The sequence below is a fragment of the Protomyctophum bolini genome (assembly GCF_963924005.1).
Source record: "Protomyctophum bolini genome assembly, chromosome: 1".
NCBI classification, from domain to species: domain Eukaryota; kingdom Metazoa; phylum Chordata; class Actinopteri; order Myctophiformes; family Myctophidae; genus Protomyctophum; species Protomyctophum bolini.
In genome coordinates this window covers 55,250,993-55,278,881 of record NC_137862.1, presented here as the reverse complement: position 1 = coordinate 55,278,881, position 27,889 = coordinate 55,250,993, and the positions used below count along the sequence as shown (strand labels likewise).

General features: G+C 43.1%; 1 protein-coding gene across 1 annotated transcript in view; it reads right to left on the bottom strand.

Annotated features, from left to right (window-relative positions):
- fzd3b (frizzled class receptor 3b) overlaps positions 1 to 27,681 on the bottom strand; it is a 49,396-nt gene extending 21,715 nt beyond the window's left edge. Inside the window, exon 1 of the mRNA XM_080763725.1 lies at positions 27,604 to 27,681. Coding sequence (XP_080619851.1) covers positions 27,604 to 27,657 — 54 coding nt within the window. The 5' untranslated portion in view covers positions 27,658 to 27,681. The remainder of the gene's footprint in view (positions 1 to 27,603) is intronic.
- Between the last annotated feature and the right edge of the window lie 208 nt (positions 27,682 to 27,889).

The window sequence follows — 27,889 nt, the reverse complement described above, 5'->3', positions numbered from 1 at the left end:
TATTTAGTCTCTCCCTGCTCTCCTACCGAGACACTTAGATTGTGTCAAAGGTCATGTCTCCCAATGGTAAACATTTTAGCACTTGCGCAGGAAACCAGGTTCCAATACGGTGTAGAATAGGAACGTTGCATACAGTGCAGCTAGCAATACCACTTTTACTTGTAAAAGTCCTGTATTTAAAATGTGTAAAAGTACAAAAGTAAATATATTAAACATGTATTTATAGATGCCAAAGCAAGTACAACAAAAATGAAACTTTCTGATCTATAAACTACAAACTCACAACAACGCATCGCAATGCAACGCTTAGTCTGAAGTATAACATTATGGTTTAAGTGGATAATGCATGTTAAAGGGATATTTCACCACGGGAAGAAACTGCAGTCACTCAATGTTAATAGTATTTGTATAGTAGATAACAGTAGCACAATTTGAAATTTGCACCCTATATGGCCAGAAAAATTCTGTGTGTTTGACTGGATTGCTTGAATTCCTACAATTTAGTGCACTGTGGAGGTGTGACTTGTAGTTCAGGAAGGAAGTGAGACCACATTTTCATGACAAATTGTGGTCATGAACATTGCGCCTTGACTAAAATATACAAAAAACACATATTGTACACATAGAAAGTCCCTTTAATAATCTAAATCTGCAAGGTAACTACTAACTAAAGCCGTCAGCCTCTGAGTCTCTATACTATGCAATGTGGTGAGTAGTACAAGTTTAAAGTATCACAAAAAGGCAAACACTCAAGTAAAGTCAATGCACCACTACTTGAGTAGGAGGTTGAGAGACTAGTGAAGAAGAGAGGGGAGATGAGAGTAAGGTGAGATAGAAGAGTAAAAACTCTGTCTCTGTCTCTCTCTCCCTCTCTCTCCCCCCCCACACGCACACACACACATGTATACTCTCTCATGCTGGATCTTGATGTTAGTGGAACCAGTTTGACAAGAACATGATGACAGCTGTCATGTGCACTAGTCACACGCACAGGCACACGCACACGCACACACACACACACACACACACACACACACACACACACACACACACACACACACACACACACACACACACACACACACACACACACAATGCTCAATGGCGTGTTAATTACAATGAGCAGCATGCATGTACTGTAAAGGATCATATTTCAACTGAAATAGTCATCAAAGAGAGAGAGAGAGAGAGAGAGAGAGAGAGAGAGAGAGAGGTGCTTCTCATCCAGTACCATATCAATATTTAGCAGCTTATGAAATATGCAGAGCAGATGTGATATTACCTAAACATCCCTTTGAAGTACAGTGTAGGAGACAGAGAAAGACATGATCTAACAGCTGAACCACAGCCAGGTAGGAGTCAGTGTACGCACACGCACGTGCGTACTGTACACGCGCGCACATGCACACAGCTTTATTCCAACCTCAGCCAAGCTCAAATGAAATATGCTTCATCACTGTAAGTATTAGAATGCCATTGATATTATAAATCACATTTCCATGGTAACACAATGTGTCCATCATACATTTATCTGCAAGACAATTTAGGCATTTTAGTATACAGTATGCTTTGATCCAGAGTGACTTACAAAAGTGCAAGATCAGAGTAAGAGGCATGAACGTATAGCTAACAAACCTTGCCATCTGCCTAAAGTTTTAAACAACACGCAATCTACGTATAGACTAGCATTTGTGGCCCCATAGGGGGTTAGCTCAACTGTCTGGGCACCTAGGCTGCCGAGCCAGCCTGACGGCGTGCCGTGGGTTTGACTACCGATCCCAACGGCTGCCATGTGTTCCCCCCCACCCCCCCCCCCCCCATATCTCTCCCCATTTCCTGTTAATTACTTTCAACCTATCAATAAAGGCAGAAAAAGCCAAAAAGCGCCAGCAGACATGTCGTTGTTTTAATCTTTAAAGAGTAAATAAAACTCCAAACTTTGTTTTTTGAAGCTGTGAACATATTACGCTTTATACTCTCATACGCTTTAGCTTCATACATGGTAAAATATCACAAAACTGAAATTAAAGGCATAAAGTGTTGATATTGCTGCCATCTACTGGTTCTCTTTCAAATCTCTTGTATCCAGCCCTGTGTGTAGAAGGTGGGGACAGGATGAATGTGTATACATTCGTTTTAAGGTTAGCTTAGGTTAGTTAGTGCACATTTAAGACTGGTGCACAGCTCATTAAACTGGGTTTCTTCCCATAGAGCGCCGCAGGCCTGATGTCACTCGCTCATCCCCTGGTTCTGCCTGGTTCACGGAAGTAATTTCTCTATGGAGAATAACATGGGGGGTCCTCTTAAAATCGTTTCATATAAGCACTGTGGTCCAAAAATAAACTAGCTGTCTTATAGTTATTGTCAGGGAGGTGTCTCTGTATCGTTTGCGACAGTCCGTCACTCATATATGATACAGTCTACTAATTCAGCAGCAGTAACAATAGCGTTTTCTCTCAGTCAGTTGATTCTTCATATCCATATTCAGTGAAACGGCCGGGCGGGATGATATGTTTATTTTTCAAACACAATCCTTATATGAGGCGATCTAAAACCCAAATGCAAATAAAAGGTACAAAAAGACGTCAGACTTCGGTGCTCTATAGCTACCAGAATAATTCAAACTAAATCACAATCACAGGAGACGTTCACAGGGCAGGTTTTAGTCCCAGAGTAAAAGGAAGCCGACTGAACTGTCTGCGTGAGGTCACTAAGGGTAGACAGACAGGCCAGCAGCAGAGCAGCAGAGATGGAGAGAGGAGACTAGAGCAGGAGAGGAGCATTAGTAAGAGAATAAGTGAACATTAACGTGACAGCTAGCCAGTATGGGAAAGAAAAGTCCCACTGAGTGGTTCCTTGCACGCATCAGTTCATCTGTCCCCCGAGGGACTGAAATCACAGTACGTCGAGGCATATCCCACTCGCTTTCCGTCTCTGTAACATATATGACTTTGCACTGTGGTTCAGGGGGTATTACATGATTACACGCGTGGGCGTATATGGTTGTGTGTCGAGACATGCACGGACACGATGACTTTTATTTCGTTTTTTAATAGGAGGGCCTTGAGGTGTTTCCTCGTCTTTTTATTTTTTTAAGAGGCTTCACTCTGAATGTCTCTGTCGGCTGTGTGCGGGAGCGATGAGGCCATGGGTGTCTCCATGACTCGCCAAGTGAAAGAAGAAAAGAAAAAAAGAAAACGGGGCAATTAAAACACTGTGGTAGAGGAGGTGGAAGGAGACACAATTGAAAGATATTTCTGGAGGTTGAGGTTTAACCATGAAACCAGCATTTAATACAAGGCAGAGAAGTTATAGGAGTTAAATGAAAGTCTTACAGAGCTACACACACACGGTCAAGTATTTTGACAGGGTAGAAATGAAGAACATAAATAAGGTTTATGTTCTATAGGATCTCTAGGGGAATAAAACTCAACATGGTCCGGATTAATTACAATGTGAGGCTCAGGCTATAGAGATATGCCAGTGAGACGAGGGCGAGGTTGGGTGCACTCATCCGCCTGGGTGACGGCAGACTGCTGAGCGAGCGCTGGCCCTTTGGCATGGGGGGGTCAGATCAACATGTCAGAACGGGTCAGCTCCATATCTAAGGGTGATACTGATAGCGGGGGCAGTGTCTTGAGTGTACAGGGTTTGATGAGGGCCCTGCAGGTAGGGCCGGGACTTAATTTCCCGGCGTGTTGAGAACTCTAGTTTTCTTTGTTGTACACTTGTGTTCAATGACAAAATAATATCATCCATCCATCCATCCATGAACTGCCTATAACAACACGGTACTAGTGGGTATAGAAAGAACAGGGGTTCTCAACGTTTTTGGGCTGGAGACCCCCGGAATGCGATTACCTCCTGTTGACGTGCTGACAGGTGAGTTTTCAGGCCCGTTTTAAAGTAAGCCAGTGATTTTCTTTTTTTGGACGGAAGGGGGTCAGGCCCGGACTCAGGGCATTCCACACCTGGAGTGGCAGTGCTGTGGAAGGTGAATTTGCCCATATTTGTAACTATAAAAGTGGGTGCCCCCGGATCATTGTTCACGCTCCCTCTAGTGTTGCGGTTGTAGCTCACTTTTTTTTTTATGGGTAATTAGTCAAGTGAAGTACAGTAAGTGCATGGGTACTGTAGACATGGAGGGCAGAGCTGCACTTACAATTTTGAACGTCAGTCCCATTTTCATACGCTTGACTCTGTCTTCTACACCCGGAGCCAAATATGCTATCAAAATGCATTGCACAAAAGGTGGGCCTGATGGGCCTATAATACTAGTGGTACAGTAACAGAACTGCGTTACAATAACCATACTAGTAGTTTCATGAGGAGGAAGAAGCCAGGAAATTAGAGACAACTCAAGTCCTAAAACGGATAAAAAACACTCTTTGCGGAAACAGGAAAAGAGTATAAACGTTGTTAGCGTGTTAATGACGTGCATTATATTGATCCCGAGCTAATGTGTTGAAACTAGAGCATCCTTTCAGAGAATGAGTACACGGATATGAAAGAAGCTCTCTCTGTGTGTGTGTGTGTGTGTGTGTGTGTGTGTGTGTGTGTGTGTGTGTGTGTGTGTGTGTGTGTGCGTGTGTGTGTGTGTGTGTGTGTGTGTGTGTGTGTGTGCGTGCATGCGGGTGGGTGGGTGGGTAGGTGCATGCATGCATGCGTGCAAAGGAAGGCATAAAACACTTCACTTAGTTTGTCTGCCCACTACACGGTTTTCTGCTTGTGTGCACACACACACACACACACACAAACACCAGTGTGTGTGTGTGTGTGTGTGTGTGTGTGTGTGTGTGTGTGTGTTTGAATGTGGTCCTTTGAGTGTGTTTTGATCGTCTCAATTGGTGCGTTTCAGATCCGTGCAAACGAGCACTCTTTAGCTAGTGGAGATGCAGGTGTGTACGACAGGATTTCTAAACAAATTTGTTCAGCGCAAAATACATGTGTTCACGTTCAGGAGACTTCGGGGAAAAAAGCAATTCTCATGAACGCTGCCTTCCGGCATGGCATGGAAAGGAGTGGCATTTGCATTTCTTTCACCGTGTAGTAAACGCTGCATTCGTGGTCTGGAAAGGGGCGGCAGTTTTACAGACGGGTAAAAGGGCAGGGGCTCGAGCCCCCTTTGATTTATATGTGTGCACGTCCCTGACTGTACTATAGTATAGAACCAGCACAGTACCAGCACAGTACCAGGGTAGCAGCAGTGTAGTACTAGTAACTGGCTCCAGTACCACTGCAGATCATGTTTGATTCAATAAAGCAGAGCAGAGCAGCTGCTGTACCACACAAAGGAACATCTTTTGTTATTAGATTCAGAGAAAATAGTTTAGACTGCATTAACAACGACGTGCCTGTTTAAAAGTCTAGACAAAATGTCCCACCTTCTAAGTATTTTTTTAAACAATATCTTTATGGTATTCATTGTCAGACATTATCAGTCCGGAGAGCCATGTGAAATATCAGAGGCTCATACTGTATGACTGTAATACCTCTTTCTTACACGCACGCCCCACATGCTTTTGCACTATTACAGCATGCAGGGGCCTGGGGGCCACACTTAAAAACAGCGTTGGTTGCATGAGTGCATTTCACTGTGGTTCTTCTCTTGATGAGTGTAGATGCACTCACACCAGTGCAAAAAAGTTGACCTGCATTTGTTGTTTTCAGCACCCTCTGGTGGGCAAATTCACATGCAGCTACCTGACAACTGTTTCATAACGGTATAGCTTTGCAGCATGCTCAACTAAACCGTTTCTATCGTGTCTGTCCTTCAAGTTGTAGCTATCCATGTAAAGATAGAACACAAGATAATAGTTTTAGGTGGTGATGAAGAGCTGGAGAGTTGAATAAAGTATATGCCTGAGGCTCCATCCACTTAGACAGAATGATGAAGGCAAAGAGAGGAGAAGAGGGGGAGAAAAATGAGAAGAGGAGGGACCAGGTTGGAGACAGAATGGAGCCACAAGCTGCAAGTTCACTCAAATACAGACACAGATACACACACACACACACACACACACACACACACACACACACACACACACACACACACAGCACCCTACAAACAGACCACACGTTATATATTTCTATCCCACACACAGGCAGCTGTCCTTTTATGATTATAATTGTGTGTATGTGCGTACGCATGAGCATTACACGCACACACACACACACACACACACACACACACTAGACACTACTAAACAGCATAGAAACAGTAGATATCGGTACGTACATTTCGATTTGTCTCAATGGGGACACAGAAGTGGGTCTGCTAATTGAATGATTAAAGACATGGATTTTATAAGAAGCTAAATACAATTAACTAAACGGGAAGTATAGGAAGAAAGCCATCTGTTAGTGTGGGAGGAGGACACAGTTGGAGGGAGATGCCTGTGTGTGTGTGTGTGTGGTAATGGATTTGATTTGAATCGTGTGATTGGTGTGTGTGTGGGCGTGCGTGCGTGTGAATTAGTATGCGTGTAAATGTGTGATTTGGGTGGGTAGGTGTGTGTGTGTGTGTGTGTGCACGCGTGTGTGTGTGTGTGTGTGTGCACACGCGCGCGTGAATTAGTTTGTGTGTAAATGTGTGATTTGGGTGGGTAGGTGTGTGTGTGTGTGTGTGAATTAGTTTGTGTGTAAATGTGTGATTTGGGTGGGTAGGTGTGTGTGTGTGTGTGTGTGTGTGTGTGTGTGTGTGTGTGTGTGTGTGTGTGTGTGTGTGTGTGTGTGTGTGTGGGGGGGGGGATTTGGCACCGAGTAAAATACAAGTGGACTCTGAGCAGAGGGAGCTCCTGATTCAATAGAAAGATTAAGTTTCTTTCTGTCCTCTCAGAGAAGTAAAGGCTCCCCCCCCCCCCCCCCCCCCCCCTCCCCAACCCCCACGGGGGCTGAGAGGGGAGGAAGGTGAAGAGAAAAGAAAAGGCTAAGAATAAGAATAAACAGGAGATGGTCAGGAGGAAGCGCCTTTTCTTTCATTAGCATAATGAAGGAAAACATTTCAGAAGAAAGAAAGAACGCTAGTACCGTCATTCGAAGAGAAGGTTAGATCCTGGTGTGTGTGTGTGTGTGTGTGTGTGTGTGTGTGTGTGTGTGTGTGTGTGTGTGTGTGTGTGTGTAAGCTTTTGTGTGTATTTGCCGGCAGAATTAGTAATTTAAACACACACTCTTCTCTTCTGTCCTCCTGTGTGTCACTGCTGTGTCAATCATGTTCCTCTGCGTTCACATCACTGAGGAACCCATCTGGGACGAGTAAAAAAAAAAAAAGGCACGGCAATGCCCCTTCTAATTAACGCCAATTCATACTCCAGGTGATACACGCAACTCACCGCTCACCCAAAAACACATCTCTCTGTTTTTGAGTGGTGCAGCAACCACTCCAAGGAACAGCAATGTCCGTGTTCACCTATGTGTTGGTTCACCTATATGTGACGTTAATGAGCACCAGTACGAGTACCAGTAGGGGGCGCTGTTGTGCCAGAAACAGAGAGAGAGAGAGAGAGAGAGACAGTGCTGCACTGTTGCCTGCTAATGAGAGAGAGAGAGAGAGAGAGAGAGAGAGGAGAGTTGCACCACTCGGTTCACACGGGTGTGCTTTTTACCAACCAAACGGTGGTCACCTTATCACCGCAAGCGGTTTAGAAGAAGGCCCACAAGATCTTATGGACCTTCTTGGATGCGTCACTGCCCCGCCGGGAAGTGGGAATTAACGGCATTGTCCGACCTCAACCACAACAAAGCACTGCAGAGGGTGGTATACTGTATGTTGGGAGCTTCCCTTCATCCAGGACATAATATTACACTGGAGGACAATGTGTCCATGAAGCCCATAGTCACACGTTGCAGCTTCTTGGCGACCAGTAACACGTCAGCCACAAGGTCCAGGACAGCTTTCTTCAACCAGACAACCCATGCTTAATATGAACAATAGACGCACACACTCAGAGGCAGCTGTGCACAGACTGCACGCACGCACGCACGCACGCACGCACACACACACACACACACACACACACACCCTTTTATAATTATATGTGTGTGTGCATGTTACTGTACTTAGTATAGTTACTTCGGACAGTCCTGTCTCATAGTCTGTCAAGTCATCCTTTCATTTATCTCCATCATCGATCTATTCTAACCTATCTCTCTATCGATTTGAACAATAATTCTCCTGTTCATTTTTCGATTCGCATCATGATCCGTCTAATTCGTCCCTCTCCACCCGCCCGCCCACCGCTCTGTCATCCATCCAAGATCCAGCCTTTTCTACCACCACTCGTCCGTCGGTCCGTTCATCCACCCACAGACGAGCGCACACACACACACACACACACACATGCGCACTCGCGCACACGCTCTCTCTGGCTGTGATAAAGACATGAATAGATTAATGAGACAGACGACGTTCCTCTGCTCCTTTCGTCTGCTCTCTGAAAAGAGAAGAAAGGAACAGCCTCCTCGCTCCCCCGATCTTTTCATTTGTCTGTTTATTCATCCGTCCTGCGCTTAATGGAGTTCCTCTCCTCTTTATCACCATCATTCATCCATCCCTCTTCTTTCTCCTGACTCACTCACTCCTGTCCTTCTGTCTGTCTGTCATAATCAGCGTACCCCCTGCTTTCACCCTTCACTCTTCTTCTAAGGATAAACAATCACAATGTAATAATCTGAATGAAATATAGGATCATTTACAGCGTACTGAAACATTGAATTAACATGAAAAATAATAAAATCCACAACATTAATAATCCAGATAATTGAGTGTTTAATCGCCGGAATCGTTGGTATTCTCTTGTCCTCTCCGCTCGTCTCCGTTCTAATTCACATATCAGAGTTTGATCATTCAGACACTGTCCCCTATAGTCACATGTTCTTATCACCCCCTTTCTCTCGCTTTCTCTCACTGCATCAGCCATTCCTTTCGCTTCCTCTCAAGCTATTTAACTACCATGGCAACAGGTGATGTGGACTCATGAGGCTTCTCATTGGCCCTTGTATCAACAAGGTCAAAAGGGCAACACACACACACACACACACACACATAGATGAATGTGGATTTACATAAAAAAGGCGCACGCACGCATACACGCACACACACTCTTCAGTATATGTCCCACCACAAGTGAGAGAAACAGAGAAACAAGAGCGGTCGAAAGAGAGAGATGGAGAGAAAGACATTGGAGAGAGACAAGAAATAGAGATATGGACAGAGACAGGTGTGAATCTTAGGGTATATATTAAACACTATCAGTGCCGGAAGTGCTTCAAAATAGGGGCTCTGGGTGGCCGGGGTTGTCTCAGCACTTTTACTCTGAAAGCCATGACCCGGAAACAATCTACTAAAAAAAAGTTGACTTTACATTGCTAGCTTACGTTGCGATCATTTTAATTCATACGATATATGATCCAAAAAGCGTTCATATTTTTGCGGAAGAGACGGATGAGGAGCAGAATGATCCGTTCATAACCACGGAGAGCGCCCTGGATTAGGAGACACGAGTCATTCTTTCCGCCGCGCTAACATGTAAATCAACGGTAAGCTAATATGAGCCCAGAGCGTAGCACAGTGCATTCTGGGATGGATTGGGTCCAAACACATGAACGCGCTGTGCCGTTGCCTTATATCATTGCACGCGTTCACGCATGAAACAGCGCTCAACACGTGTCATCAATGAACGTGCGCAATGATAGTCAACGGACCAGCTCTGGCCCAGCGCTGCAATACCAAATTTGGCCACTATGTCCATTTCGCCTCAGGGTTTCCTCCGGGCGCCGTCTCTATTCATATATACTCTAAGGTGTGAATAGAGAGACAAGTGATAGAGATATGCACAAAGATGGAGCGACAGCTACGGAATGTGGGATTGGTCACACCTAACTTCCAGGCAGAGATGATCCCACACCATGCTGCACCCAAACACACAAACACACACACACACACACACACACACACTAGTCTTACTTCTAACTTCTTCTTCCGTTTAGGGTTATATTAAATTGTTACACAAATAATTGTGATTTAACGATATGAAAAATAATCTACTTAAAAAAAAACCCATTAATATCAGTGGAAATAGAACCGTGGTGAAACATACTGTGATCTCCACAATTTTTCTAAATGTTTGAAAATAATATGAACATTTTCAACACGGAAACGATTATCTCCAATAATTGCGAAATCTTGCGATAAGATTGCGTAACAATTGTGACAGGCATACAAAATGTCCACTTCATTTATGTTAATGCTCAGTGTTTTTATGGTCTTATATACAGACTGATATGAGGAGCGGTGTTATGCTCACAGCGCCCACACACCTGCACCCACGCAGGGAGCAAGCCATCCACCCATCTGCTACTCTCCAGAAATGCACACGCATAAAGAAATACTGCTCACATTTTTTTCCTTTCATGCATATTATGTTATGTTTGTCTAACTATAACTCTATACGCTATAACCATAACTGAGTTATAATACGACTCATCTATAACCATGATAAATATGACTAAACTATAAAACAGAGATTATTTCTGAAACAATGTGAAGGATGTCATTTACCGATCTAACAATGTGAATGAGTATAGAGAATATGTGTGTGTGTGTGTGTGTGTGTGTGTGTGTGTGTGTGTGTGTGTGTGTGTGTGTGTGTGTGTGTGTATATATATGGCTAGTACTAGGGGAATATACTGTGTCCATGTTCCATTTCAGGTATAATAATAAACGTTATGGCCCCAAAGGATATCTTCCCGGTCGTCTTCAACATGTCTGTTCAAAACAACCCCAATAAAAATATATAAAACAGCACAGAAGAAAAAAAAACATGTCACCAAGACGATACACAAATAAACACGAGGTCCCCACTGTTATAGTATATGAGTTGCCCATGTACATCTTAGTCTGTGTACTTGAGATACAGTGTACTTGATATGTGTTGTGCACTGCCTGTACTGTATATAGCATACTTTATGGATAGGCTATACGAGAGACATCTCAGCGCCAGCAACGTCAGCCCTGCTGCATTATCAGTCATTATCAGTGTCACGTTTCTATGTCTCATATCTTGTTATCACGTCATTGTGATCCAGCACTATATATGTTCCCTGTTTGTGTAATAAACTTGGTGAACCTTTAGCGTGATACTGTCTCGTGTCGCGTTATTGTTCTCCCGGGCCCGCCGCCGCGGGCCGCAAGTCACCGTACCGAAGGAATACTTCAAACCGGATTATCACACACCACCCATGGCCTGCACACACTAATAATAATAATAATAATAAATTTTATTTATAACGCACTTTATATTTGAAGCAAATCTCAAAGTGCTACAGATTAAAAAAAAAAAAAAAACACTACACTACCCGTCTGTCAGAACCAGACGAGGGTCCAGTTTAGAGATTACAACGCCCACTGTGCACAGAACCATCCCATCGACGTGGGCAGTTTGTTTAATGCCGCGATGATGGCTGAGGGGACAAAACTCCTACTAAAGCGGACCTTAATTTTTCCTTATTGTTCATATCAGAGAGTGTGTGGGTGGGTGTAGGAACAAGTCGGATGATCTTTGAAGCAAATACGGAATGCTGTGTGTAAATCAGAGTAATGTTTCACGGACAGAGCCAATACACATACAACACTTGACTGTACAATAATATTAAAAATTGATAAAACATTGCAGAGTGGTCCTGTAAGCTCCTACAGCTGGTGGTGCTTCAGGGACAACCTGGTCAATCAATAAGTTAGAAATGAACAACGCATTTTTTCTTCTGACACACACGCACGTACGCACCCACGCACTTTACAATTAAGCATTTAGCAAACACGGAGCCCGCCAGAAACGAGGGACACGCAGGGTTAAATTAGTACCCTAGCCCGCCAAACACGAGACTCTCGTTTTCTCTCGTATTCTTTAACCCATGTTTTAAACCGATCGTATCGTTATCCACCGTTTGCTAACGCAACAACACAAAGCCGTGGCCATTTTGAAGATCCACTTCCATTCTATAAGCCATGCATTCAAAGCCCTGTATCTCAGAGACGACATTGAGGGGGCCGTTTCACCGACCGAGACAACAACAACGACTGGTCAAGACACCACACACAGCACGCAGTTTGTCACTGTATAACATGCGATTACGGATATTTGGCTCTTCAAAGTAAGTGTTAGGCGCAATAAAACCCTGGCAGTACGCTATTAATTAATGGTGGTGGATTAAGAGTTAAACCACGACGATTTACAGTAAGCCACACAACAGCTAGAAGGTCCTGGGTTCGATTCCCGCTCGGGGCACTGTGGGTGCTGGCGGCGTGTTTCCTCCTCCGCGTCATCAGTGCCCGTACCCGAAGGCGGGGTTGGCGAAAGGGCCTTTCTGTGTGGAGTTTGCATGTTCTCCCCGTGTCCCCTAGGGTAGGTACCCTCACAAAAACATGCAGTAATCCTGGTCTCTAAACTGCCTCCCCCTGGCCAGCCGGGGGGGAAAGGAACTGGTTGGAATAACGTGTTCCTTCCACGCGCTACGTCCAACCAGGGAAAGTCCCCCCTGTCAGGTGTAAAGGAGCAACTTGGACACTCAAGCATGAAGGAAGCATGAGTTAAGTCCGTTGCTCTCCCCAGGTTGGCGGAGGGTGTGTAGAGCCCAGGATCACAGTAGATGATTGACACAGGGGTGAAAAATGGGTTACAAAATCGTGGGATAAAAAATATATATTTAAAAAGCCACACACGCGCGCGCGCACACGCACACGCACACACACACACACACACACACACACACACACACACACACACACACACACACACACACACACACACACACACACACACACACACACACACACACACACACACACACACACACACACACACACACAGTTGTGGACGGTGGACCTGCTGGCCTGTTGAGCGACAGGGCCTCATGCTGAGAGGAACACAAACACATTTGCAGACCTGTCACTCTGCCTTTACTGGCTTGCTCCTTTTTCTGTCCTCCCAGCCTCCCTTTCTGCCACCCCTCTTTCTTCCTTTCTTTCTTTCTTTCCTTCTTTTCCTGTCACTTTCACCCCCCTTCTCTCTCTCTCTCTCTCTCTCTCTCTCTCTCTCGTTCCGACTCTCTCACACATATAAACAATAAAGCCACTTCCTAAACCCCTCCGGTTGGTCCTCAGCGTAGCTCAGCCGGCTGAGGCACATTAAGGTGCTTCTGACATCGTGGGATCAAGTCTGGACCCGTCCTGAACCTTTGTTGTACGTCCACCTCCTCTCCATCCTCATGTAACATCTGATTAAATATGATCAAACGCAACAACTACTTTACTCTATCCCCCCCCCCCCCCCTCCCCCCCCTCCCATCAATGAATTTGAAAGTAGAGGATGTGTGGGAGCTCTAATTGGGGTCAATTTTAAAGGTTTAATTTGAGTTCAGTTCATCCCCAGGCAAATCCTTTTCATGTTCCGTCAGTGAGAAAGTTTAACCCATTTAGGCGGCCTAAGGCCGATTCTAAAAAAAAACGCCTTCTAAAGCCTGACCCAAGTTCTCTGAAAAACTTCAAATATTTATATAGCAGCATCAACTCTTTGTACTTTTTTGAAATACTGTACAGAACCCAAAAATGGGTTCCCGGGCCTGAGGGGGTATAAAACACCAAAAGGGTTTCCCGCCCAGAATGGGTTTTAAAAAAAACTCTCCTTTTTTTTAGTTTTTACAAGGAAAATAATCAAATGAAACGAAATGTGTTTGGTTCTCTCTAATGTCTCGCCTGTCCCAGAGCACAAGGCCAGACAAGGCATGAATACCTGAAAAGGGCTGCAAGGGGGGGGGGGGCAACTTCACCGGTTCCATCCTGCTACGATATAGGCGGTAACGTGAAGCTATAGTGCCAGTGAAATGCCCGACATAAACACAGAAGAAGAGTCCCCATCCGGCCGACCCGGGAATTTGGGCATTTGGACTCCAGGCTCATTCACGGCCATATGATCTGCCGCCCGGGACTATTATATTTCATATAGAGCGACCTCGAATTAATACTTCATCAAGCTCTAAACAACATGGTCCTTTATCTCAATCTGAGCCCTAAAATGCTTTAGATCGCATGCACGTGCACGTGCACGAGGAGATTTTGGATATTTGATGACTTCACACCACGGGTGGCTAACGGGGGCTGCAAAAAAATGGTAAATAAATACTATTAATTCCGGATTAAATTACATTAAACAAACCGAGAGATCTCGTTTTGGCAAAGGTGGTTGCGAGCACGAATCCTGAGACGTTGCGTGTGTGGAAAATATTGTGTTAACTTTTTTTAATTATTTATTTACCCAGGGAAGTAGCTGAGCACAGGTGCTCATTTTCAGCAACACACACACACACACACACACACACACACACACACACACACACACACACACACACACACACACACACACACACACACACACACACACACACACAGTGCCTCGCTCAAGGGCACTTCAGCAGTGTTGGGTGAGTGGTAACAATCACTTCCCCACCCAGATCTTTCCTCCGGGGAATCGAACCGGCAACCTTTCGGCAACAAGGGCGCTCCTCTAACCCTTAGGCCACCGCTAACTTGAGTCGCAGTGTTAAACCCTGTTTTAAGGCAAACATCTCATTATGATCAAATTAGCCTACTTAATTAAACCTCCTTCCTATTCATAGACTCTTAAAAAGACCAGTCCTTTCACATAAGAAATAAAAAAAGGCCTGCACAAAAAAAAGGAATAGGAGATGATCGAATATTTTGAATTAATTTTCATATTTATTATATTAATGAACAAACAAAATCATTGAATTGGTTTTGAAATCATGAAAAAAAAATGCTTTTTTGGGAATGTTTTTTTGAAAATGTTTTGAAATAAATTAAAAACTAAATGTAGGAAACGGAAAAAAAAATAAGGGATCCATAAAAATGTGTCCTCGGCCCACAAATGGGTCCCGAGCCAGCGTTTGGGAACCAGAGACATACTGTAGGCGTCGACAGCCTATAGCCTTAGCACACAAAGTAAGGAGGTGTGATTGACAGCTCCAGGATTTCCTCATGTGAAGGTAGGCTTGGCTATAGCTGTTTGCTTTACACACAGACTGCTCTATTGAAGACTTACGCCTCGTTTTCCACTGAGCTCTGTGTGATGTCCTTAATTCCGCTTAGTACATTCATTCCTATGGGAACCTATACGAGATCTACGACGTGCATGCGAATTGCGAAACTCCACCTTCCATCCCTCCCCTCGTACGGAATGTGCCCATGAGTCCAAATAAAAGCCTTTTTTTAACGGATTTTGGAGAGACCGTATATGCATTAGCACACAGTCAATTTAGTTGCTTAGAGACTGTGCTCTTTTCTGTGCAGTGATTTGCACATTATATTAAAATTGTAAATTTGATGCGATATTAAACTTTCTTTTTGAGAGCATTAATATTATAGGCAAAAAGAAAGAAACAAAACAGATGTCCGTTGAGTTTATCAAAGCAGTCAAACGTAACCTAACTAAAGATTTGCTAAACAGAAATGCCAGAATTTGCACTCTTAGATTAATTGTATATACATTGCATTTTGTATAACTTGCATAAGTCCCGACTCACACATGCTGTCTCGAAGGCAAAACTGTAGCTGGTTTCGAAAAGGAAGTGCTTGTTGTCTATGATATTTTCTTCTGTGTTTTGTTGCTGAATATAGAATCGTTTTATTATTTAATTGATTTGTTTTCAGGAGTGTGTATATGGACATTATCTGTGCCCCTTCTGGTGCTACCGTATAATAGAGCTACTAACCAATCATCACTCGGAATCAGGTGGTATGTGCACACGCACGCAAACTTTCAAACACACAGCTGTAAAAGGGTGTGTTTTATGATTGTTAATGGGTGCATCAGCATGTAACTTCACTATCCAGCACCAAAGAAATGGGTAGTCTCAGACAGTATGTATCGCCTGTCACATTGTATTTAGCCGATAGGAATAATTCTAATAATAATAATAATTATTATAATTATTCTGCCTGTTTTTGACTTGCTTTTTACTCCATCCTCAGTGTGCCTGCCTGCATGTATCTGTTCAGTGTTTGGATTGTGTGAAATCAGAATACACAAAGAGAGAACTGTTCTAATCTGAAAATTACTTGAATTACGTTTTAAACAGACACGTACACACACACACACACACACACACACACACACACACACACACACACACACACACACACACACACACACACACACACACACACACACACACACACACACACACACACACACACACACACACACACACACACACACACACACACACACACACGACCTTGACCTAGACTGCATACAAACTCACACTAGTCTAGGATTCAAATAAACATGCACTGGTTATTTCTCGCACATGCACGCACGCACACACACACACGCGCACACACACACACACAGTAAAGTAATGTAATAACCTGTACCCTCGGGGGGAACCATATGGAGAAAACACACATACATACACTGCAAGAGGAGGGGATGCATTATGAGCTGTGCCTGTATTGTGTGGTCCATTGTTTCTAAAGGACTCATTTCAGCGACCACACACACGCCCGCGAGCACACGAGAAAGACCTATTGCCCGCGTGCGCGCGCGCACACACACACACACACACACACACACACACACACACACACAGTCACACAGTCACACACACACACACAAGCCACTTCGCCTGTTTTTTTTTTGCCCCCCTCTTCATTCCGTTCCACTTCCATCCATTCCATTCTTTCTTTCTCTCTCTCACTCTCTCAGGTTTAATTGAGTAGTGTTGTGCAGCGACAGAGAATAGCAGCTCTGTCAGAATCAATGTCTCCATTGTGGAGTGGAGGGAAAGATTAGCGGCTAGTTAGCACTGGTGAGAGATGACAGCTGGCACCATTAGCGTCTACTGTCAATCACACACACGCATACACATACGCGCGCGCACAAACACAGACACACACAGTTAGCCATTGGCCCAGGCCATCAACTACACACACTCACACAAGAGAAATCTTAGCGTGTAGTAGCCTTCGCAATTATCATAACCTGTGTCACTCAAAATCATAGGAAATCTAACCTCATCTGCCAATCATCCTCACTCACAATACAGTGGTCAAATTAGATGCTAGCAGCAAGAGGAGAAAGTGATGGCAGTGACCCACACACACACACAGCATAATGTAATAATATTACATTATACATAATACATAGTTTTATTTTTGTTGCCCAGCCGTAGCTTATATTATAAAACTAAAACTATTTATTTAAAACCAATAACAGACTTCAACAGCACTGCCACCCAAGCGTGGAATGCCCTAAATGATTATTTTGTTGTGCTATCCCATTTAGACTGACGGCCAAGCTACACCAGGCAATTTTGCGCACGTGCGTATGCGTTTACTGCGCGCGTACAGTGCGTTTGGATAGGACCAATATATGTCAATGATACCAGCTACACCAGACGCACGGATACCGCGGGCCATCCTTACGCGTGCTCTAAAAATAGGATCGGTTCTAATTTATTTACGTGCGTATGCCCCCATGCGCGCATATCTACCGGTATATATCCTCCCGGAAGGTCCCGCACAAATCTGCGGCAAAAAAATAGGCAATCCACAGGCTCACAAAGCATTGCATTGTGACGCATTGTGAGTTTGCAGATCGGCTATTTTCACAATTGTTCATTAATCGTCAATTGAGACAAATGTTTTAGATAATCAAGTTATCGATTTGAAGTCATATCACCCAGCCCTAATTTAAGCACATAAACTTCAGGAGATCTCCAAACAAACCAAAACGCCACACCAGGAGAACAGTCATGATGAAACACCTGAGAAAGATTTTAAATTCATCACTCCACCTCACTGAACAACACAGCAGCTTCTGCTTTACAACACAGCGACCAGGAAATAAATAGAACCATGGCCAGAGACACACAGAACAAAACCTGTAACATAAGTTGACAAATATTATTGCTACATTTTTATCAGTCAGTCAGTCATGCGTAGTCATTATGTTCAGAGAACTTTGCCTATACTTCGTCTGTCTGGGGAAATCTAAATTCATAAGTATTTGGTTTGGACGCTGGAGAAAACCAGCAGTAACAAACTTACGCCCATTGCTTTGAAAAACAATATTGATACCGTACCATGAAGCAACCAACGTCCTAAAGTCTCTGCACATGGTTCTGTGAAGCCGTTACTCTTAAAATGACTAAATTCGTTCCACCCACCCAGCGTTATGGACTGAATTCACGTGTCACCAGACATAGAACTCCGATCGTTTGGCTATACGCAAGACTACTGAACAATAGATGACACCGTCACGTGACTTGTCTGAGGTGGTCGGCATTGGCTCAGGAGGTGGAGGTCAGGGTTTCTGATTCAATCCCCAGCTCCTCCTGGCATCTGGTCAAAATGTCCTTGAGCAAGACAATGAACATAACCCAATAGGACCCGGCCGGCACCTTGAATGGTAGTCTCCACCATCGCTGTGTGAACACACATTTAAAGCGCTTTATTGGGTAAAAGGAAATGCAGATAATTTCTTTCCTTTTGTGTGAGAGCAACGCACCAAGTATGTGAACATGCCTGGCCAATAAACAGATTCTGATTAGGCATGATGAGTGAAGTCAATGACCTATACCTACCATCCAAACTTAAGGCACTGAAATGTAGCTACTTTTAAAATAAATATAGTCAATATTTCTGTTGACGTTAAACTACGGTTGATGAAACGTCAATTTGTATTTGGATAGATAATATGCTGATGCTCCCCCAACGGGTTTACGTAAGTGCAGAATGTCAACACTAGATCACCATTTTTTTGGGGAGTCAGAACATCCAGCTGTTAGTCCAGTTGCCTTCCTGCTCAGTTGCTCTGGGAGCAGTGATTATGTGAGGGTTCATTTAACATGGGCTACAAGAACAGGTGACAAAATAGTTTTACTCTGCCGTGTCCTTATGTGCATCATTACCACAGGATGCTATACCGGAAACAATAAGTCACTGAAAAATGGATGAGATTCAAGCCTAAATGCTGGTCCAGTTCCAGTAGTCTCTGTTACATGTCAGGTTATGTGCAGTCAGGGCTGGTATGGTAGACCAACATGAACACTTTCGAAATACAATGAAGGATATGACAATGGATTAAAAGATTATTTACGCAAAAGATTAGTCAGAAAACATTATTGTTATTAGGGCTGTAACTACCGATAATTTTCTTAGTGACACATCTGTTGATTACTTTTTCAGTACTGAATAATAATGATTGATCATGATATAATAATAATAATAATAATAATAACTGTATCGAGAAAAAAAATTGCATAAATATCCGATCGACAATCTGAGGCTCACAACACATTCACAACACATCCCATAACGTTGCGAGGTTGAGGATCTGCTATTTTCGCTATTCTAGAAAATAAATGATTTTTTTTATAATCAATTAAATCGATTAGTTCCATTATCTGTCGCACCTTAGTCCGAATCCTAATTATTATGTTTTATAACTATCTCCACATCTACCACACATGCACCCAAAAGCTATAGCCTTATATATATATACACTGTGAAGCTGGTATCCCATGAGAGATATTATTCCATTTCCTGTCTCCCACTGAGCCAGGCCAGGTCAGAGCAGACAACAGACGCTGGTCTTCTTATCTACTGCCAGGGTGTCGGTTACGAGCGTCCATGTTTCCCCCGGGGTCGAAACAAGTTCAATAACTAGACTCTTCTGGATCCGGACGAGGCGTGTCTTGACACGACGCCGGGGGAATCTAAGCTGATCTGAAAGTCGACTGTCTTTCATCAGCTTTGCCGAGCTGAGCTCGTACAGTATACAGCATGACTCCGACAGCCTCGGAGCCCGTTCAGAACCGCGCTGTGCAAAATCTAAAACTGCATGCTTGTCATTTTATTTCTCGGTTCCTGTGCGTTTTTGGAGATGAAAGGTTTTTTTCTCTCTCTCTCTCTCTCTCTCTCTGTTTGACAGCAGGTGAAATTATTCTCTCTCTCATCAAGGCTGCATGTTTTAACAGGAGACATCAAATCCCTCTTATGGCTAAACACAACAGAGGGCCATTACGGCCGTTAGTCACATTCATGTGGTTTTCACATGAGCTCAGAGCACATAAAACATGCTCTGTGATTAAAACGAGCAGAATGTATAGCCACACAGTAGGCCTGCGCCTTGCGCGCGTACACACACACACACCACACCACACCACACTTGTCATGTACATAAAGTGATGTATTGCCATGCTTTTTTGTTCTTGCTTAATGTAAGACGCTCTGGGTTAAGAGCATCTGCTAAATGCCTAAATTGTAATTGTAAATTGTACAGTAAAATCCTTAGTGTTAATGTATCCATTTGTAACTCTGAGAGTTGTGTGTACAGTGTGACATTACAGTCAGGGAGTAGGCCTCATACACACATATCAAACGAACATTCAACAAACATACAATAAGGTCAGACTAAAGAGGTCCTTTGTCCACTAGTCGACTTTGAGGCTAAATCAGGAGTTGTAGTAGCCACGGGGTAATCTAGGCGGCGGATATTGCTCTTGTCTTCATGTATGTAAATTGTCTTGTTCTTTGTGTTATGTCAAATGTGTGTATATGTTCTGCATACTACATCATTCTGTGTTCCGTCTGTGTTTCATGGCCGCCGCAATGCTTTTCCAAAGTAAGTCACGTGGTTAGACCAAACACTTGTGTTGGGGGGGAGGGAGGCAATCAAACGGTTACACTCTTAAGCCTCATACACATTACGTGCACGTATCAAACACCATTGAACCATAGCACCACCACCACCATTAGCCTTTTCATGTCGTGCACGCCCTAGAAGGTCCTCGCGCACCACAAGGGGTGCGCGCACCACAGTTTGGGAACCACTGCGCTAACCCATTGGCCTCGTCCAAGTTCATCTGGTATTGAACAGCCATCGACAGCTGTGCATAGAATGTATCCCACAATGATAAGCTTACTGCTGTACTGCAGGCACAACATGAGTTAAGCCACCGCTATAATATGCATTCAACATCCAGACTTTCTGATGCCAATGTCAACTTAATGTAGGCCTGAGCGCGTGCACGCACGCACGCACGCACACACCGCACCACACCCACACAACCTTCCTCTCTATGTCTCTCTTTATCTGTCCCTCTCTTTCTCTATCTGCCTTTCCTTGTGCCTGTCTCTCAATGTGTGTTAATCTTTCAATTACTATAAATAGCTATGTACTGTACTATTACTACTATATTTGTTATTATTACACTATCGTTTTAACTTATTTATTCATTCATTTTTGAGTGGCGCTAGCCCCTCCTAGGCTATATACAGGTTTAATGTTTGTGTTTAGTTTGTTTGTTTTAAAAATGCCATTGACAATGAAGAGAAATTGTTTGTTTTCAGTTCAATGTTTGTTTTAAAAATGCCATTGACAATGAAGAGAAATTGTTTGTTTTTAGTTCAATGTTTGTTTTAAAAATGCCATTGACAATGAAGAGAAATTGTTTGTTTTTAGTTCAATGTTTGTTTTAAAAATGCCATTGACAATGAAGAGAAATTGTTTGTTTTTAGTTCAATGTTTGTTTTAAAAACGGCATTGACGAATGAAGGGAAAATTTACATCATCTTGTCCCTGATACAAACATAAAATTTTAATTTTAACAATAAAGATAATTTAATGTTTGTTTTGACACCGTTTCACATCATCGTTACATCACCTAATCACCTCCTCGATGGTGTAAGATGATAAGAGCGCCCCTCACTTTTTTTATTTGATTAATCCACAATGTTGAGGTAGCTCAAAGTACAAGGATGACCCTTTATGTTGCAACAGTTGCATTGTAAACAAGTCAGTTTAAAAACCTTGAAACCTCGACAGGAATGCCAAGAGGCTGGTCAACAGCACCACCCATACACCCCCCACCCAGTCCCCACCCCACCCCACACACCCATCTACCACAAATACACCTCCCACCCATCTGTCGGCGGGTTTGGCCTGGAACCACGTTATCTCATTAAAAAATGAACCTAAGTGTTAAAAAAAAAAAACACATCAAATAGTAAAACGGTAGCCTCTGTGACGTTGCTATACTAGCATCATTGTACTGCTCCGGTTACCAAGCAACGCCCTTCTCTACCCAACATGAGTCCTTGTGCCTCTCGCTCCCTTCTTCACAAAGAAGGTGGAGAGCAGAAACGTGAGAAGGATGGCTAGTGTGTGTGTGTGTGTGTGTGTGTGTGTGTGTGTGTGTGTGTGTGTGTGTGTGTGTGTGTGTGTGCGTGTGCGTGCATGTGTGCGTGTGTGTGTGTAACATAGCACCTTATTATTCACTACCTGGAAAACCAATGTTCTCTATAGTGCTGAGAAACATGTGTAGCTCTTAGCCAATCACAGAACACCTTATTGTGGCGTTTGTCTGAACCACTCAGAGAGCACCTTGGTTCAGTGACCCACTCACGCCCTCATGTAGTTTATGCTTCACTACAGTAAACAACAGATTGACAGACCAAAAAAGAAACATGAGCGAGATAGAGATTAACAGATGAGATTAAACTAAAGGCCATGAACCATTGAACCGGTCTCAAAATTATGACAACAAGAGTACACAGCTGGTGCCTTATTCTGCTAATTCGTCCAAATACATGCGACTGGCAGTTGGAGAACCAGGTGAATAGAGAACAGCCTCGACTATTCACAGAAGAATAGCTCGTCTCCACCAAGCTGAAGGCAATCAGAGAGAGTGTGGTAACATTTTGCATGCACACTCCCTACAGGCCAAGGACAAACCTTTGACCTGCATTGTTCACCTCTGCCTTTTAGAGCGCCACCAGGAGGCTGACTTTTGTAAAACACATTTTTTTATATTACTCCTCCAGATTTTGTCCAAAGATCCTGCAAATCGTTACACACTATCTCTATAGTCATGCGCTCAAGATGGATCTGTCCGATATTTCATATTCCATCCTAATTGGCTAACATTGGCTTTCGAAGTTTGCAGGATTGGCCCGTTTTGAACAAAAAGTCTCAAATGATGAACGCAGTGTGCAATTTAGAGTGAAATATTTCACGCACTTTCCTACTAGGCTGAGGAATATATCCCACGCTTTTCACATTGGCCTGTTATATAGCGCCACCAACAGGTGGACTTTTTGCAAAACACATTTTTAGAACAAAATGCCTCAAATCATCCCATTGCCATCAAAGGTGTAAGAACAAATGACACCCTTTTCACATTGGCCCATTATAGCGCCAACATGAGGCCACAACCTGACCTGGCCTGGTGGAGACCTGTGCCCCGAGAGGCACTTTTGCTTATTTTACCACGAGAACACTCAGCCAGGACCCTGAGTCTTGCTGTGATGTCATGTGATGCATAAGCCTTCAGTACAAATATTTAAATGTTTTTCTGTATCCGTCTGTGCCTAGATCTTTCCATTGGCAGTGATGTAACTAGGTTTTCAATGCAATGAGTCCCAGGATGCAGGGATGGTCTTTTAGATGAGTCCCAGGGACATTTTATGAGTCCCACTTCAATGATGTTATAGGAGTCATATTTTGCCATTTTTACAAATTTCAGCTCCCATTTCATATTATATGGTTATAATGTGGTTATATTCATGTAGAAAACAAAGAAGAAATCGTTATTATAACTAAAGCTGCCAAAATAAACTAGAATAACAAACAGTACAGTATAGTACAGTAGTGCATCCTGTGGATGCAGAGGTCGTTGTTTTATTGCTTTATTTATTATTTATTGCTTTATTGCGTGAGTTTTGGGGTGCAAAATGCACCCTATTTTATAATATAAGATGTACATAGATAAGAGTGGGTTTTGCATTGTTCAATGCATTGGACATGGCCCTGTTGTGAGAGCATTATGTGTCAGACTCAGTAGTTAGTTGCATTACAATTTAAGCATTTAGCAGACACTCTTAATCCAGAGCGATTTACAGTAAGCAAGAACAAAAAACAAGTTTCAAAACATAAAAAATAGTCATCATGAATCATACGTAAGCTAAGAACCTGACAGTGGAATATATATCTAAGGAAACTATACTGTATGTGTATACACTATAGAGTGCCATGTCTACGTAAAGTGCTCTTTAAAGGGACACTTCACCCTTTTTGCAAAAAAATATATGTTAATGACGTTTAGAAGCGTTAGAACACTTTCCTGGGGGTCTTTATGTGTGTAATATGTGGTTTTAGATATTTTAGATTGTAGCAGTGAGCCTGTTGTCTCTGATGTCATGGACACTGGGCTCACTTCCTTCCTGGACTACATGTTGTCTCAGTAAGACAGCTCTCCCCCTATCCACAAGGAGGAGCAGTGCACCAAAGAATTATGGGAATTGTAGTCCAGGAAGGTAGTGAGAACAGTGTCCATGACATCAGAGACAACAGGCTCACTGCTACAATCTAAAATATCTAAAACCACATATTACACACATAAATACCCCCAGGAAAGTGATCTAAAGCTTCTAAACGTCATTAACATATATTTTTTTGCAAAAAGGGTGAAGTGTCCCTTTAAGTTACATAAGTTACATGCAGTACGCCTGAGGTCGAGGCTATAGGGCAAGTACTACGGCAAGTGCTATTGGGCTAAGATGGAGTCTGAAGAGGTGCGTTTTCAGACTGCGGCGGAAGACTGGGAGTGAATCTGCAGTTCTGATTGCAATGGGAAGTGCATTCCATAGTTTTGGAGCCAGACGAGAGAAGAGTTTGGGACACGTGGAGCGTTGTCCCGGCGTTTTTTTAGGGAAGGTATTCCAAGGGGCGCACATCTGAAAGCTTACAACGGGTGCAGGATAAAACATAAACAAAGTGAATGACAAGTGAACAAGTGAATGAATGAATTGATTTGTTTTAAGCATTGTTATACTTTATCTATTGAAAAGAAAGCAGATCTACAAGCTCATAGCACGGCACCGAGTGCCTCACTACGAGCTTGTAGGTCTGCAATTTTTTTAACTGATGGGGGTCGGCGGCCAAATATATTTTTGGGGGTCCTTGACATTAAAAAAAACAACTGACATAGAAACATAGGGTTTTTCAGAAAACTGTCAGGATTTAGAAGACATTTGTAGAATCGTCCTCAGGTCTAAATGGGTAAAGGGTTCTGATCTCTCTGCAGTCTGTACATTTATGAGATTTGGTCTTGCATGTTAAAACATGCTGGGAGCAAATAAAATTGTGTGCAGACATCCTCTTAAGTCTTTTCTCATGTATAGATTCCCTGCACCAATACCTACTAGACCAATTCCTGCATATTAAATAATGATCAGTATTGATGATTGGGCTACTCCCAGCCAGGCTACTTAAGTTGTCTTTTTTAATTTGAAATTAAATTAATGTTTCTTCGGCTCCAAGAAAATCATTAAACTGGACTGGAGCACTTAGTCCCTTTGGGGTGATTCATTCAAAAATGTACCGGCTCAAGATGTTGAAAACTATATGGTCTGTAGCCGTTTTTGGAAACAATTGAAGACAGAAATCAAGACATGGCACTGGCTTCAAACATTAAAGTTTTAAAACAAATGTTTTAAGGTGGATTTAAAAGGACATGAGCTATGGCCTTAAGCTCAACCTTCATGTCAGATGCTGTCGGACACCCCGAGTCCAAAGGCTCAATCAAACATGGTCACCATGCTTGGCACAACTAGCAGGACCCATACTTTGGGTCTTAAATCTAGTTCAGGCAGAGACCAAAGTATTTTTTAAGCCCAATGGATAATTGATATTCGCATCTGCTATTTTTTCACCACATAACGCCATCATACAGAGTCCGAGAGCATAAATTAAGCATTAGAAATAAATAAATTTGTAGTGGTCTGAATTTATAGGCCTGACCTCAAAATGTAAAGAAAATCTTCTAAAAGTTTTCTGAAATAAATATTTTCACGATTTAAAGAAAATAGCAGACCTACAAGCTCGTAGCGCGCCACTCCGTGGCACGCTATGAGCTTGTAGATCTGCTTTTTTTCAATAGCTAAATTATAACAATGTTTAAAACACCAAAACGGGTTCCCGCCCAAAATGGGTTTTAAAGTACACAATAAGTTAAGTGGTAATCAATAATATCCTTCAGAGCCACGCCATGCAATGCCTAAAACGTTATTATTGTAACGTCAGTATAGTTTTAAGCTGATACATAGAACTAATTTAAAAACAATGTAGGGCAACCAGCACAGGGGTGATATGACTCCCAGAACCAATAATAATCTTAGCAGACACATTTTTGAAGTACCAGAGTGAAGAGCGCTGAAAGTCCAAGTGAGGGAATACAAAATGTACAACTCTCGTCAAAAGATCAAAATTTACTTTAATTATCTTTCTGAGTTGGAAAAATAATTCTGAACCCCTCACTTGGTCTTCAAAGAAGGAGGTCTGCATCAAAATGCACACCTTCCTCCCTTTCTTGCAGCCTGCTTACTCATAGGTTTGTCAACAAACAGGCTGGTAGAATTTGGTGGACCAAATAGGATAATTATCATCATTACATGTGTATTGAGAGAATTTGGGGACATCCAGTATTTGATCAACAAGCATTCATCATGGATGGTATTATTAAATACTTTGCAAATAAATATTTCAGATTTGAGATTAGTAAAAACAAAACTCAGCTCGACAATAATTCTGTAACTGTATATTTGGCATGAGGATATAATGTCACATGCCTGTATGCATTTGTGATTAAAACAAAAACATCCGCGCTAACTACAGTGCAATTTACGATCAATTTACAATGTAGGCTCTTATCCAGAGCTGACAATGTGCAAAGACAGTATATGCACATTTATAAACCAACAACAGGGAACTGTTCCAGGATTTAGAGTGGGAAGAGAACAAGTATTATGCTATAAAGTAACTGGGATAACCAGACAAGTTTGTAGTGATTATGAGATTTTTAGGATCACAGTAAAAACATACAATACTTGTGGTTTGTGACTGGCGGGCCCACTGCCTTTCCTAGAAGTAATAATCTACTAACATTATGTTACCCCATCATCTACTCTACTCTATCTAAACTAACATACTGGTACAGTAGGTAGCATCTGTCTAAAAAGTCAATGAGCAGCCAGTACAAATGTGGGAATAATAAAGACAAGTCAGTGTCAGAAAGGGTGGAGGGACGGCACAGTATAGAACAGTATGCAATACTGTAGAATGTGTACATGAAGTGCATGCTGCAGCCTTGTTGCTGTAACATGATTAGCCTGTCTCATCCGACGTAGCAAAGCGTGAACTTTCAGTTGAACTGCAGTGACCTCTCAGTAACGTTAGAACTATCTGGTTGGTCTCCCCTATTTTGCTAATGTGCAGAAAACAGCCCAGCTGCTGCAAGTTCAATAAATCGAGCACATACATTTAGGACACTGTTAAGAGGACACAGGCACGCACGCGCACACACACACACACACACACACACACACACACACACACACACACACACACACACACACACACACACACACACACACACACACACACACACACACACACACACACACACACACACACACACACACACACACACACACACACACACACACACACACACACACACACAGCCTACCTCCATCGCCAGTGCGGCCGTCTGCTGGTCATAATGGTTGAGCAGGTTGGGCATGAAGGTGGTGTTGTAGGTCAGGTCCTGGCACATCCTGAGTCTGATGGGCTCGCACGTGAACTCACTGTGGCTCTCCGCCGCCGTCTCCACGTGGATGGACAGAGCGGGAGAAGCGGCCGACGAGAGGAGAAGAACGAGGGAGAGGACGAGGAAGGAGGAGGAGCGGAGCGGTGGCGACACACGTCTTCTGTGGATCTCCGAGCGTGACGTGGACGACCCGTCCCTCGGATCC